At 36.2% G+C, this 14831-nt stretch overlaps 1 protein-coding gene across 6 annotated transcripts in view; it reads right to left on the minus strand.

The window, feature by feature from the left end:
- SNX14 (sorting nexin 14) overlaps window positions 1–14831 on the minus strand; it is a 79105-nt gene that overhangs the window by 51324 nt on the left and 12950 nt on the right. For all 6 annotated transcript variants that reach the window (XM_066254225.1, XM_066254222.1, XM_066254221.1 and 3 more), the window contains exons 5-7: window positions 12420–12463; window positions 9392–9479; window positions 3435–3519 (exon numbers count right to left, since the gene is read on the minus strand). In XM_066254225.1, the coding sequence (XP_066110322.1) occupies window positions 3435–3519; window positions 9392–9479; window positions 12420–12463 (217 nt within the window). The remainder of the gene's footprint in view (window positions 1–3434; window positions 3520–9391; window positions 9480–12419; window positions 12464–14831) is intronic.

The following is a 14831-nucleotide window of genomic DNA, read 5'->3' on the forward strand; positions in this document are numbered from 1 at the left end:
TTCCTACTCTCAAGAGACAGTTTAAGGACAGGACACGGAGAGAGAATAAATGTGAAGAAATGAACCTTTAATGATTTTCTGAGGTATGCATAACTGTGGGGCCAAAGAATTTAGAGAAAAAAGTCACGCATTAAATGAAAAATCAAAAACTGAAAACCATTTTTGCAATTTTATCTAATTTACTTTCATAGTTACAGAACCTCTAGATAAAAGTCCTCATGAATTTCATTAATTACAATGTTATTAATGAATCCAATCTAGCATTTAATGATGATTTTTTAATTGAGGACCACTTTTTACATGAATAGCAGCAAATCAGCAAACTTTGTCTTGCAAAGATTCAACAATAAATTTTAGTGAAACTGGTCTGCCTATAAATATAAAACAACATTCTCACAGACCCAAAATAAGTTGAGAATTTTATTAAACTGATTAATTCAACTAAAAATAAAAAGATGACTCCATTTACTCATAATCTGAGTTCAAAGTGTTTGTCTTTAGAAAAAATAAGAACTATAATTAAAATCTTTTCCCAGCCCTGGCTGGTTGGCTCAGTAGTAGAGCATCGGCCTGGCGTGCAGGGGTCCTAGGTTTGATTCCCGGCCAGGGCACACAGGAGAAGTGCCCATCTGCTTCTCCACCCCTCCCCCTCTCCTTCCTCTCTGTCTCTCTCTTCCCCTCCCGCAGCCGAGGCTCCATTGGAGCAAAGTTGGCCCAGGCGCAGAGGATGGCTCTGTGGCCTCTGCCTCAGGCGCTAGAATGGCTCTGGTTGCAACAGAGCAACGCCCCGATGGGCAGAGCATCGCCCCCTGGTGGGCATGCCGGGTGGATCCCGCTCCGGCGCATGCAGGAGTCTGTCTGCCTCCCCGTTTCCAACTTCAGAAAAATACAAAAAAACAAACAAACAAACAAACAAAATCTTTTCCCTTACAAAAACCAACGTACATTTACAGCTTTATTCATAATTGCCAAAGTTTGGAAGCAACCAGATGTCCTTCAATAGATGAATTGATAAACAAAATATGGTACATCTATACAATGGATTATGAACAGTAAAAAGAATAGACATTAAGGAAACTTAAATGCATATTTTTAAATGAAAGAAGCAATTCTAAAAAGGCTACATGATGTCCAACCATATGACATTCTGGAAAGGGCAAAACTGTAGAGGCAATAAAAATATCAGTGCTTGCCAGGGGTTCACAAAGAAAGAAGGAGGAATAAATAAGTAAAAGGGGATTTTTAGGACAGTGAAACTATTCAGTATGATATCATAATGATAGATCGATGGCATTATGCATTTGTCAAAACCCATAGAATATACAATAAAGAGTCAACACTAACAAAAACTGTAGATTTCAGTTAATAATAATGTATTGTTATTTGTATATCAATTATAGCAACATGAAAGATGTTAGTAATAGGGGATTGTAGAGGATATATAGAAACTCTTATTCTTTCTGTTCAATTTTTCTGTAAACTTGAAACTTCTTGAAAAATAAAATTTACTAATAAAATAACCATTTTTCCTGTGTTCTTTAACAGTAAAGTAACTTTAACAAAATGCCTACAACAAAGTTAATATCATCTAGTGTTTTTGCCAGTAAAAGGACAATGATTTTAAAAGTTAAATTTTTATTTAATAATTACACACGTTCAAAATTCCACTTTTTAACTATGTTGAAGTAAAACTGTTTTTACTGACATTGTAAGATGAACACACACAAAAATTTTAAATATATAATTTGAAATGTTTCTCTTCCTGAGGAATGCTTCATACCAAAGAACAAATAAACTAATAATTTACTTTAATTTAAACTCTGCCTAGGACATAATTTCCTCAAGTATACTCTGATTATATTCACTGAGAATTATGACAGAGGAAAAATTGGTTTCATGCTCAAATGAGTTTGGGATGTGCTGGGTTAAACAAAGTTAAAATTATTTTTGCTGCAGGACTACTCCAAGATTTTGGTATACTAGCACTTACTGGAAATTTCCAAAAGGGGAATACACTATGTAGTAATTAACAGAAAATATGACCATAAAACCTGTTCTACATAGTCATCTTACAGAGAATAGTATTCTGCAAAACATATTGGAAAAACATTGACAAAGAATACCAAATACAAACTCAAAAGAAATAAGTTTGACAAAGAACAAAGTATATAGCATGAAACTATATTGTTAAAAAGGAACATTTCAAGGAATTAAACAAAGAAAAAAACTCATAGACACAAACAACAGCATGGTGATTACAAGAGGGAAAGGCGGTTGGGGAGATAGAAGAGTGTAAAAGGGGATAAGTGATGATGAGGTAATGAACATATAATACAATAAACAGATTGATGTATTATAGAATTGTATACCTGAAACCTATATAATTTTACTAACCAACGTCACCCCAATAGATTTGATAATTTTCTTGCACTTTGATTTTTTTATTGATTTTAGATAAAGAAGGGAGGGAGACAGACAGACAGACAGGAACACAGATCTGTTCCTGTTTGTGTCCTGACTGGGGATAAAACTGGCCACCTTAGCACTTTGGGATGACACTGTAACCAACCAAGCTATCCAGCCAAAGCTAAATTCAATTTTTAAAAAAGATACATTTCAGCCCTGGCCAGATAGCTTGGTTGGTTAGAGCATCGTCCAGATGCACAGAGGTTGCTGGTTTGATTGCAGGTCAGAGCACACAGGGAAACAGATTGATGTTTCTGTCTTTTTCTCTCTCCCCCTTCATCTCTCTCTAACATCAATAACTATATATGTTTTAAAGAAACATTTCAGCTTGATATAAGAGCAAGAAAAGTCTTAAATGAAGATTTCATTCATTCAATCAAAAAAATTGATCATTTGCTATGTGCAAATCATGACAGTATAAAGGCCAAAACACATATGAGAAACTGCAAATAGGTTATCCTGACTTAAGCAAAACGCAGAGTAAAAGACAACAAAATATTTGACCAGGTAGAAAAAGATTTAAATACACAGTTTAGTCTCTACAGCAGTCATTTACTTTTGTTTAGTAGGGAGGTAATGTACAAGAATTGTGAAATTAACAGTAGACAGTAGACAGGATGGGCAGTAAGTACATAGGATAGGTCAAAACTGTGAAATCATTAAGGGGAAAGAGGTGAAATGCATCTCAGAAAAAGTAATGAAGGCAATAGACTATTATTATTCAAAAAACACAAAAGTAATCAACAATATATCTAAAAGTTACCTGTATTTTAATTTTTATAAATTCTTGAGTTTTCACAATCACTTATACGATTAACTGTTTTGAAAGATTTCAGTTTGAAAGAACACTCTTACAGCATTTGTGAATGTATCAGTTAATGTATCAGTACTCATACTAAAATATTTAAGGTGAAAGTTGGTATATAAAAACAAAATCACTCAAATTTTATAGTAGAAAATTATATTACCTTTCTGACTGGCTTTAACTATCACTTCTATATGCTTCATTGCTGCTTTTAATAATTTCTTGGTTATAATAGATGGAATATCAACCTAGAAAAATTCAACATTAAAATAAACATTTAAAAATAATTATCACTAAGTTATAATGGCAGAACACTATTTTTTAAGCTTTTGGAACATATGGTCTTCAAAGTTATAGGTATCATTTGGAATCTTTCAAAAAATTTAAAAAGTATTTTATATTCTTAGATCATACTAACTGTAACTTTAGAAAATTTTCTACCACAGTAAAGAAAATCTTAACATGCATACCCTACATACTAAAAATTTCTCATAAAATATCTTTATTCATGACATTGCCTTGTTTTATTATTTTTTTTAATATTTTATTTACTGATTTTAGAGAAGAGAGAGAGAGAGAGAAATGGTGTGTGGTTGGGTGGGGGTAAGGAGTAGGAAGCAGCAACTCATAGTAATTGCTTCCCATATGCGCCTTAACCAGGTAAGCCCAGGGTTTTGAACCTGCGACCTCAGCATTCCAGGTCAACACTTCATCCACTGTGCCACCACAGGTGACACTCAATGTGTTTTAAATGCATTCAAGGAAAAACCTGAAGGAACTTATTATCCCTTTGATATAAACTTATGTTTACTAAGGTTACCTGAAAATGAACTTTTTCCTTCAGCTTACAAAATAAATTCTGGTTTTAAGGTTTATGAAAGTGCCTGACCTGTGGTGGTGCAGTGGATAAAGCGTAGACCTGGACCACTGAGGTCGCCAGTTTGAAACCCTGAGCTTTGAAACCCTGGGCTTGCCTGGTCAAGGCACATATGGGAGTTTATGCTTCCTGCTTCTCCCTCCTTCTCTCTCTCTCTCTCTCTCTCTCTCTCTCTCTCTCTCAAAATGAATACGTAAAATCTTAAAAAAAAAAAAAAGATATATGAAAGCCTCTGAGCACAGGCTCATTCGGCTTGAGCTTAAGTTCACCGGCTTGAGCACAGGATCATAGACACGACCCCATGGTTGCTGGTTTGAGCCCAAAGGACACTGGCTTGAGCCCAAAGATCACTGGCTTGTAGCCTGAGGTCACTGGTTTGAGCCCAAGGTCGCTGCCTTGAGCAAGAGATCACTGGGCTCGGCTGGAGCCTCCCAGTCAAGGCACCTATGAGAAAGAAATCAATGAACAACTCAGGTGCCATAACTATGAGTTGATGCTTCTCATCTCTCTCCCTTCCTGTCTGTCTGTCCCTAACTGTCCCTCTCTCCCTCTCTCAATCTCAATCTCTTGCAAAAAAAAAAAAAGATATATATAAAAGCCTTCTATTTTACAATAACATTACGTTTCATCATTCTCCATAAACATTTTTCAATATAAAGACTAGAAACTAGAGACTGTGGTAGGTTACTGAGAGGGTTGAGGGCTTAAATGAACATACATAAAGAAAAAAAGTAAAGTATCTAAAATAATAAATTGCAAAGAAATAAATCATCAAAAAGCATGTTTATTGGACTTTGACATTGGACAGGCTTATCTTCTACCACAAAACTCAACATATTATATTTTCCCTTTATCAAAAGCATGATGAGAAAATTGCATCACAAAGAATTAAGATTTGTGTTAGCTTTTCAAGTCTTTTTAAGTTCCATATTAAGGAAAACAAATCAAGACTGATAGATTTAGCAAGCATGATGAATCATAAACTTCCAATTTTTAGTAATTTACTAATAAAACCCAGAGCAGTTTACATATATCTTTCAGCTATATACATTCAATGTGAGGGGTTATTTTTGCTAGTAGTATGCCTTGCTGCAAAATAACATTACTCTTCATTTATCCCTGGCCTCTTGGTACTCAATGATTGTATTCTCATATTTATCAAATAAAAAACACCTTTTAGGTTTCAAACATTTTATAAAATCTTGTCTTCTGAGAATACTCATGAAAATTATCATATATGAGTGAGTCCCATTTTAAGACTTCAGGTCAGAATCAAAATGGTAAAATAATGTGTATTTCACTAAACTTTAATTTAAAAAAGAAAAAAATCTATGGACCTTAAATGATTCTTTGTTTTTATTAGCTCCAAACTGCCAACTTACATTATTCAGGCAATGCTATGGGGTTAGAACACTGTACTAGTAATAAGATGGTCCAGGCCTAATGTTTTGCCCATTAACTACCTCTGACACTTTGACAAAGTTACTAAATTTTTATAAAATAGGTATCTCTCAGAATAGTGATACAGATAAAATAAAATATATAAGATAACACGGAAAATATTGCAAATCATATCTGATAATTGACTTATATCCAAAATACACAGTGAACTTAATAATGCAATAATAAAAAGACAATTCAGTTAAAAATGGGCAAATGATTGCCTGACTGGTGATGGCACATGGATAAAACATCAACCTGGAATGCTGAGGTCCCCAGATCATTTGCCATTTTTATAAACAGAAAAAAAGTTGATCAATAATAATTATACTATAAAAAGCCATTAATTATACCACTTAAATAAAGATTCTGAGGCACTTATCTCATAGTAGACTAAGCAGAATAAAATAAGCCCTGAGGTCACTGGCTTAAGCGCAGGCTCACCAGTTTTAGCATAGGGTCACCAGCTTGAGTGTGGGATCATCCACATGACCCCATGGTCACCGACTTGAGCAAGGGGTCACTGGCTCGGCTGGAGCTCCACCCCTGGTCAAGGCATGTAAGAGAAGCAACCAATGAACTAAAGTGCTACAACTTCGAGTTGATACTTATCTCTCTTCCTTCCTGTCTGTCTGCTGTCTGTCCCTGTCTCTCTCACTTAAAAAAAAAAAGTGAGATAACAACTAGTTCTGGCATGGATGTGGAAAAATCAGAGCCCTTAAACACTGGTGGGATTGTAAAATGGTGCTTTGGAAAGTGATCTAGCAGTTCCTCAAAAAGTGAAACCATCTGACCTAACAATTATGATCCTAGGTACACAGCCAAGACAAATAAAAACATGTATCTTCCCACTACCAAGAAAAATATGTAGGCCCTGGCCAGTTGGCTCAGTGGTAGAGCGTTGGCCTGGCGTGCAGGAGTCCCAGGTTCGATTCCCGGCCAGGGCACACAGGAGAAGCGCTCATCTGCTTCTCCACCCCTCCCCCTCTCCTTCCTCTCTGTCTCTTTCCCTCCTGCAGCCGAGGCTCCATTGGAGCAAAGCAGGCCTGGGCGCTGAGGATGGCTCCATGGCCTCTGCCTCAGGCACTAGAATGCCTCTGGTCGCAACAGAGCAATGCCTCAGATGGGCAGAGCATCGCCCCCTGGTGGGCATGCCAGGTGGATCCCGGTCAGGTGCATGCAGGAGTCTGTCTGACTGCCTCCCTGTTCCCAACTTCAGAAAAATACAAAAAATAAATAAAAAAGAAAAAAAGAAAAATTTGTACACAAATGCCCTGGTACCATTATTCATAACAGCCAAGAAGTGAAAACAATCCAAAAGTCCAACTGAAGGATGAATAAACAAAATGTGGCATACTCATACACTGAAATATTATTCAGACCTTAAAAAGAGTGATGTACAGATACATGCTACCATGCTATAACATGACAGACAACATTAATAAACCTTAAAAACATTATGCTAAGTTAAACAGTCCAGAATGGGCAAATCTACAGAAACAGGAAACAGACTAGTGGCTGGCTAACCGGAAGGGGGAACAACGTTTATAGCTAACGGGTACAAGGTCTGTTTACTGGTGATAAAAATGCTCTAAAATTAATTGTGGTGATGAGTGCATTAACTCTAGGAATATTCTAAAATCAACTGAGTTGTACACCTTAAATAAGTGAATTGTAAGGCCTATAAAGTATATCTCAATAAAACTGTTACCAAAAAAATAAAATACATATAGCATACTCCAAGTAGGTGTTGTGATTTTAAAATCACCAGCTATCTCCAGGCCTAACATAGAATTTTTCTATTACTATCTATAGGAGAATTGACCATAATGAGTCAGCTTTTTGATCAATTAATTTTACTGACTTATTCTAAGTTATAAATTAAATGGCTTATCATCAACCAACTTCTTACCAAATATTTTATTCTGCTTAGTCTACTATGAGATAAGTGCCTCAGAATCTTTATTTAAGTGGTATAATTAATGGCTTTTTACAGTATAATTATTATTGATCAACTTTTTTTCTGTTTATAAAAATGGCAAATGCTTAATGCAAAAAAAATAGTGAACAGAAATTCATGAATAGAAGCAAATATCAGCATCAACTCACCACTATAACAAGAGTTAACAGTAATAAAGATACAGAGGACCTTAATATACATATTAACAAGCTTTAATAATGTGAGCCTTGTTTTCAAAACAGAAAAATGCCGCATGTAGAATGCACTTCTCCGTCCCTGGAGCACGCCACACCTTTCTTCCCTCTCAGGCATGCATCTCCTACTCTAAGGGGTCCCCAGGAAACTTGCAACTAGGAACAATGGGCAGCTGCAGCTCCTCCCTGGCTAACCCCAATTGTGTCTCCAAAGCCCCCTTTTCTCTGACTTTCCAGTGGGCCAAAGCCCCCCCACAGGCTCTCCTGCTGCTTCTACCCTAAAGCCCTTCCTTGTTTCATTGTCTCCAGCTTTAAAAAACATACTCTACACATAAAATTTTTAAAATTTAATGCCACATGTTATTTTCTGCCCTTTCCACTTGACTATATAAGATAATTTCCCATGGAAATAAATTTCTATTCTACGAAATGATTTTTCATAGCTGGAGAGGATTCTATAATTGGCATGTACTATACTAATTAACCAATATTATCATTAAATAAAATGTTTTCATTATACTGAAATGAATTCATGACATACATGTTAAACTCTGATTATTTCTTTAAAATATATTATTAAACAATGGAATTAAATTTTGGAGTATAAATATTTTTAAATCTTTTAATAAAGATTTCCAAACTGCCTTCCAGCATAAGAATTATACCAACTTGATTCATACTTGTTTTGCCTGGTTCCCCACAATCATCATTACTAACTAGATATTATCACTCTTTTTGTCTTTCTGAATCTGATAGGCAAAAAAGTATGCTATTTTATTTTAAAAACTATATTTATTGATAGGACAATAGTTTCAAATATTCACTGGCCACTTTATATTTTTCTTATTCATATTTTTTGCATATTTTTTTAAGAGAGTAAATCTTTTTTCCCCCTTGATTTGAGAGAGAAAGAGAGAGAGGAAGGGAGAGGAAGAGAGGAAGGGAAGAAAGAGAGAGAGAGGAAGGGAGAGAGAGAGAAAGAAGCATCAACTTAAAGTTATACTTAGTTGTTCCATTAGTTGTGCACTCTCACTGACTGCTTCCTGCACCTGCACTGACCAGTGATCAAACCTGCAACCTCAGGGCACCAGGAGAGGCTTTATCCACTGAACCACCCAGCCAGGGCTGCATATCTTTTCTACAACAGTTGACTGTATTGTTCATTCTTGAATATGTGTAGCAACATTTAACAAGATTTATCTTTATTTATTAATGGCAAAGATATTATATACCAATTATTGTCAATATGATCAATTCTATTGAATGGACAAGACAGTATGCAAGTATGGGTGTCTACAGCCAACACATTAAAAGAATATCTGTAGGCAAAGACCCACATACACAAAATATGGAGCAAACACATTTTTAAAAAGTAGATCATAATTATTACGATTTACACTGTAAATTCATCAGACTGAAACATGACTGTTTCTCCTGTAGTTGTCTTTTCATTTCTAATTGCCACAAACCAAGATATCCAACTATTAAAGTAAAACTGATCAATGAATCAAGTAATCCATTCATCTTTTATTTTTAAAAAAGTGAAAAAAATATATACATTATAGGGTAAAGTAAATATAAGATTTTTAAAACTCTCATTAGTAATCATAAAGCCTCAAATTTCCAAATTTTTCATTATAAACATATACCTTGTGAATCCTTCGAATTACGACAGATGCAAAAAACCGTAATGTAATCCTCAATTCATCAACAAAGGACTCATCATCTGTTACATCCCTTCAATTGAGGAGAAAAACAAGCATTTAGCAGTTCAGAGAAATACAGAGCTTTACTTTACAGAAATCAAGGAAAATCTATAGCTTCTTGTTTTTTTCCATTGACTTATGTTATTTTTCTTTTATTTCTTAACAAATAATGCATTACATTACAGAATAAAAGACAAACACAGGGCCTGGCCAGTGGCTTAGTGGAGAGAGCATCAGCCAGGCATATGGACGTCTTGTGTTTGATTCCTGGTCAGGGCACACAGGAGAAGCTACCATCTGCTTCTCTCCCTTTCCCTCTCTCCCATCTTTCTCTCTTCCCTTCCCAAAGCCAGTGGCTTGAGATTGGTTCAAGCCTGGCCGTGGGCACTGAGGATGGCTAGGTTGGTCCAAATGCATCAGCCTCAGGTACTAAAAATACTCGCACTTCCTCTGGCCAGAGTGGGCTGCCGGGTAGATCCCGGTCGTGGGGTACACACGGAAGTCTGCCTCACTATCGCCCTTCTTCTCACTTAAAAAAATAAATAAACATACAGAGAAGAAAATAAATATCTCCCCTAATTCTAGTACCAAGACAATCACTACTAACCAAACTACAATAGATATTTCACTGTAGACATCCATATGTACTTAGGCATATTTTTGTAGTAATATTTTTACAATACTAAGATCATTTTCGAAGCATCATCAAAGAAATTTGTAACAAACAAAATAAGGAATACTTATGGAGAAGCAATAGAATTAAATTTATATATAATTTTAAATTAGTTTAAAAAATATAAAGACTAATAATAATAAACTAATTCCAAATTTAAAAATTAAATGTTTTATTTGAAAAGAAGAAACTGAAATTCACACTTTTTTTTTCCTCAAGTGAGAAGCAGGGAGGCAGAGAGACAGAGTCCCGCATGCACACGACTGGGATCCACCCAGCATGCCCACTAGGGGGCGATTCTCCATTGCAACTGGAGCCATTCTAGCGCCTAAGACCGAGGCCACGGAGCCATCCTCAGAGCCTGGGCCAATTTTGCTCCATTGGAGCCTTGGCTACGGAAAGGAAAGAGAGAGCTAGAGAAAAGAAAGGAGAGGGAAGGGTGGAGAAGCAGATGGGCGCTTCTCCTATATGCCCTGGCTGGGAATCAAACCCAGGACTTCCACACACTAGGCTGACACTCTACCATTGAGCCAACCGGCCAGGGCCTGAAATTTAAACATTTGTAAACAAAAATTTTTGACACCCTTCTTCTGAGGAGCTTATTTTTCATTTTCCTTAAATCTTTAAGTCCCTAGAAATATTAAGATACTTCCCTAACCGCCCTGGCCGGTTGGCTCAGCGGTAGAGCGTCGGCCTAGCGTGCGGATGACCCGGGTTCGATTCCCGGCCAGGGCACATAGGAGAAGCGCCCATTTGCTTCTCCACCCCTCCGCTGCGCTTTCCTCACTGTCTCTCTCTTCCCCTCCCACAGCCAAGGCTCCATTGGAGCAAAGATGGCCCGGGCGCTGGGCATGGCTCTGTGGCCTCTGCCTCAGGCGCTAGAGTGGCTCTGGTCGCAATATGGCGACTCCCAGGATGGGCAGAGCATCGCCCCCTGGGGGGCAGAGCACCGCCCCTGGTGGGCGTGCCGGGTGGATCCCGGTGGGGCGCATGCGGGAGTCTGTCTGACTGTCTCTCCCTGTTTCCAGCTTCAGAAAAATGAAAAAAAAAAAAAAAAAAAAAAAGATACTTCCCTAACCAAAGAAAGAAAGAAGAGTATGTATAGTGGTGATACCCTGAACTTGAAGATGGCGCTGTTAAGTTACTCGGTACATAAGGAAGAAATTTTTACCAACCATACTTCCCACTTTTAACCTCTGGAAAGATAATATTACAGCATCAAGCTACACTAAGGAAAAAATACATACTTTAACATTTAGAAATACAGGTAGATTTTATGTCTGAGGAACCATAACGTAGGGTGTGGGGGGGGGGAGAAAGTCTTAATAACAGGAATTATTTTACAAAAAGCCTCTCACATTATCTTTACTTTAACGGCAAATATCCCATAGTTAAGACAGAATCCGACATAAAAAATTAATTTACATAGCTTTTCAGGAAAATATGAGAAACTAAATATTAAATTTGTTTTAAAACACTAATTCAACTACTAGCATTTTTTAATTAGAAAATTCAAAATATACTGTCAATATAATATTTGCATAGACATCATTAAATATTACAAGTCACAGAGGTATAAGCGTTCAAATACTGTAAATAACTATATGATACTTATGTAATAAAACAAGTATTTAAATTTTATAACTTGAATTTATAATTTTCAAACTATATTTTTTTAGATCTAGCATATTTTCTATATTCTGTAAAGGATAGGGCATTTGTATATCCACAGCAAATACAAAAAATAAAGTTAGTTTGAAAAAAAACCTCTTACTATTCTAGGAGTCTCTTAAAATTATCTTTTAATTTAATGAAACATCGGAATGTCTTTGTCTTCTAAATGTACAATTATTTCAAATATAAAAAGTACATACAAAATAACAAATCATTCATTGTATTTAGGAATCATAAAAAATTCTACAAATTACTTTTCTTTCAAAAAGCAGCCTAGGTCTTCTTCCACTTTCACTAAACTATTGATTGACTACATCAGTGGTTATTAACTGGGGCCAATTACTCCTCCCAGCTAACATTTAGCAATCTCTAAAGATATTTCTGGTGGTCACAATTAGGAGAAAGAGGGGCTGCTACTATTATCTAGTGGGGAACTGCCAGGGGTACTGCAAACTATCCTTTAGTGCATAGTACAAAAACCCCACAAGGAAGAACTTCTTGGCCTAAAATTTCTATTGTGCCAAAGTCGAGAAATCTTAGCCTACACTAAAACACATCATTAGCACATTTCACTTAATGGTATCCACTATACCAAAGGAAAAAGGCTTTATAGAAAGTACATACCTGTACCACGGATAAACAAAGTTCTCCAACACTAATTCAAGAACCTGCATAAAAATTATATTTTTAAAAAAAAAATTAATAACTAATTCTGGGAAAATAAAATACTACTAAGTAATATATATTATTGAGAACAAATTTTATTAACCCAAATATTAACATATTCATGACAAAATGCATATGTCAACCTTACATGGTAGTTGTGATGATCAAAGAGAACACATTTTGAAAACCATAAAACTCAATAAAAAAGAAAAATTACTATTAGAATCACATACACATTTCTAAATATTCCCATTAAAAAGAAAAACTTTAAATTGCTCCTGCTTCGGAAGTGTCAACAAACAAAAGAAGTTCTATGGAAAGAAGGAAAATAATAAGCTAGTCTTTTGTATCCTTAACTCTCTCTGTATGTCAGTATTCCCAGAATAAAATGAAGAAAAAACTAGATAAGGCTTCACCTGACGGGTAGTGGTGGCACAGTGGATAGAGCATCAACCTGGGACACGAAGGACCCAGGTTCAAAACCCCAAGGTTGCCAGCTTGAGCTCAGGCTCACCAGCTTGAGCATGGGTCGCCAGCTTGGGCATGATATCATAGACATGATCCCATGGTTGCTGGCTTGAGCTCAAAGGTCGCTGGCTTGAAGCCCAAGGTCACTGGTTTGAGTCCAAGGTCACTGAGCAAGGGGTCACTGGCTAGGATGGAGCCCCCCAGTCAAGGCACGTATGAGAAGCAATCAGTAAACAAAGTAAGTGATAAAACTACGAGAGAGAGAGAGAGAAAGAAAGAAAGGTCACTGGCTCAAGCAAGGGGTTACTTGGTCTGCTGTAGCCCCACGGTCAAGGCACATGTGAGAAAGCAATCAATGAAAAACTAAGGTGTCCCAACAAAAAACTAATGATTGATGCTTCTCATCTCTCTCCATTCCTGTCTGTCTGTCCCTATCTATCCCTCTCTCTGTAAAAAAAAAAAAAAAAATCTTGTAATAGCTATTTTTAAAACACAAAATAGATTAAATTAATGATATATTTTATTTAAACCAATATATCCAAAATACTATCATTTCAATGTTATGAATATTTAATAGTATATTTTATATCCTTTTTTCCTTACTAAGTCCTCAGAATCCAGAATATATATTTACATGTACAGTACATATCAATACATTTCAAGTGTTTATTAATAGCTACATGTGGCTAATCTTAAATCAGAGAATCCTGAGGATGAAAAAGACCTTATAATAGAAAATATCAAGAACCATATGATTTTACTCTTATGTGGAATATAAAACTAAAGCAAATGAACAAATAAAAAAACTCATAGACAAAGACAATAGTATGGTGGCTATCAGAAGGAAAGGGGGATGAGAGAGGTAGAAAAGGATAAAGAGTGTCAAATTGATGGTGACGAAATAAGTTTGACTTTGGGTGGTGAACACACAATGTAATATACAGGTGATCTATTATAAAATTGTATATCTGAAACCTATATAATTTTATTAACCTATGTCATCCAATAAATTTATTTTTTTTAAAAACATAAAAGAAACAAAAAAGAAAAATGCCAGGAGTTTGGCATTTATTTATACAGCATACTTTCAGCCACATAAAGATACAAACTGGGAAAAAGGATAATTAGGCAAGATTCAGATGTCTAACTCTATTCTCCAACTAATTACAATTCAATTTAATTCAACGCATATATATTAGCTACCAACAATGTTATCTGGCCCTGCATTTAGCACTGAGAACAAATGAGACTCCAGTGCCTGCCTTCAAAGATTTGACTACTTCCTCAGTTCAATGGAGAAGACAAGTCTCTAAAAGAAACAACTAAAATACATAAGATGTTACTAGAAAGGAACATATAAAATGTAAAGGAAACAAAGATAAGAAAACATGCTTTCTATTCCTACCTTATGCAGAAACAGTCTCCCTCCTTACAAGCATCCTATTCTCTGCTCCACCCTCACTGTCAAAAGTGGGGTCATAATTCAGTAAGAGATATGTATATTGCTCCCTGTGGCTCAGGTCCCGCCTTTTGAAATTACAATTGGTTATTTCTACTGCCCTATCATAAAAATGACTGTTTTTATAAGAGCTAAGCAATATTAGGTAAAACAGTACTTTCTTTGGCTAAAATGTCCATTTAAATTAAACAAGATCCGTTGAGGAAACAGCAGTGTCCGGCTTGCTCGCTTGTACTCTGCCTGATTAGCACGTATGCACAGGGCAGCGCCATAGCCTATGTAAGGCTAAGAGTGCTTTAACTCAGGGCAGATGGATTGCGGATTGCCTACCCGCCACTGTGAGGGGCCATGCTTTGCCATTTGTTCGCTTGGTGCCCTGAGAAGAGGTTTTCCCCTGCCCGTTTGCTCGTGCACCATTTGTGAGACTGTTAAACAGGAATGGC

Source organism: Saccopteryx bilineata, chromosome 1, assembly GCF_036850765.1.
Source record: "Saccopteryx bilineata isolate mSacBil1 chromosome 1, mSacBil1_pri_phased_curated, whole genome shotgun sequence".
Taxonomy (NCBI): domain Eukaryota; kingdom Metazoa; phylum Chordata; class Mammalia; order Chiroptera; family Emballonuridae; genus Saccopteryx; species Saccopteryx bilineata.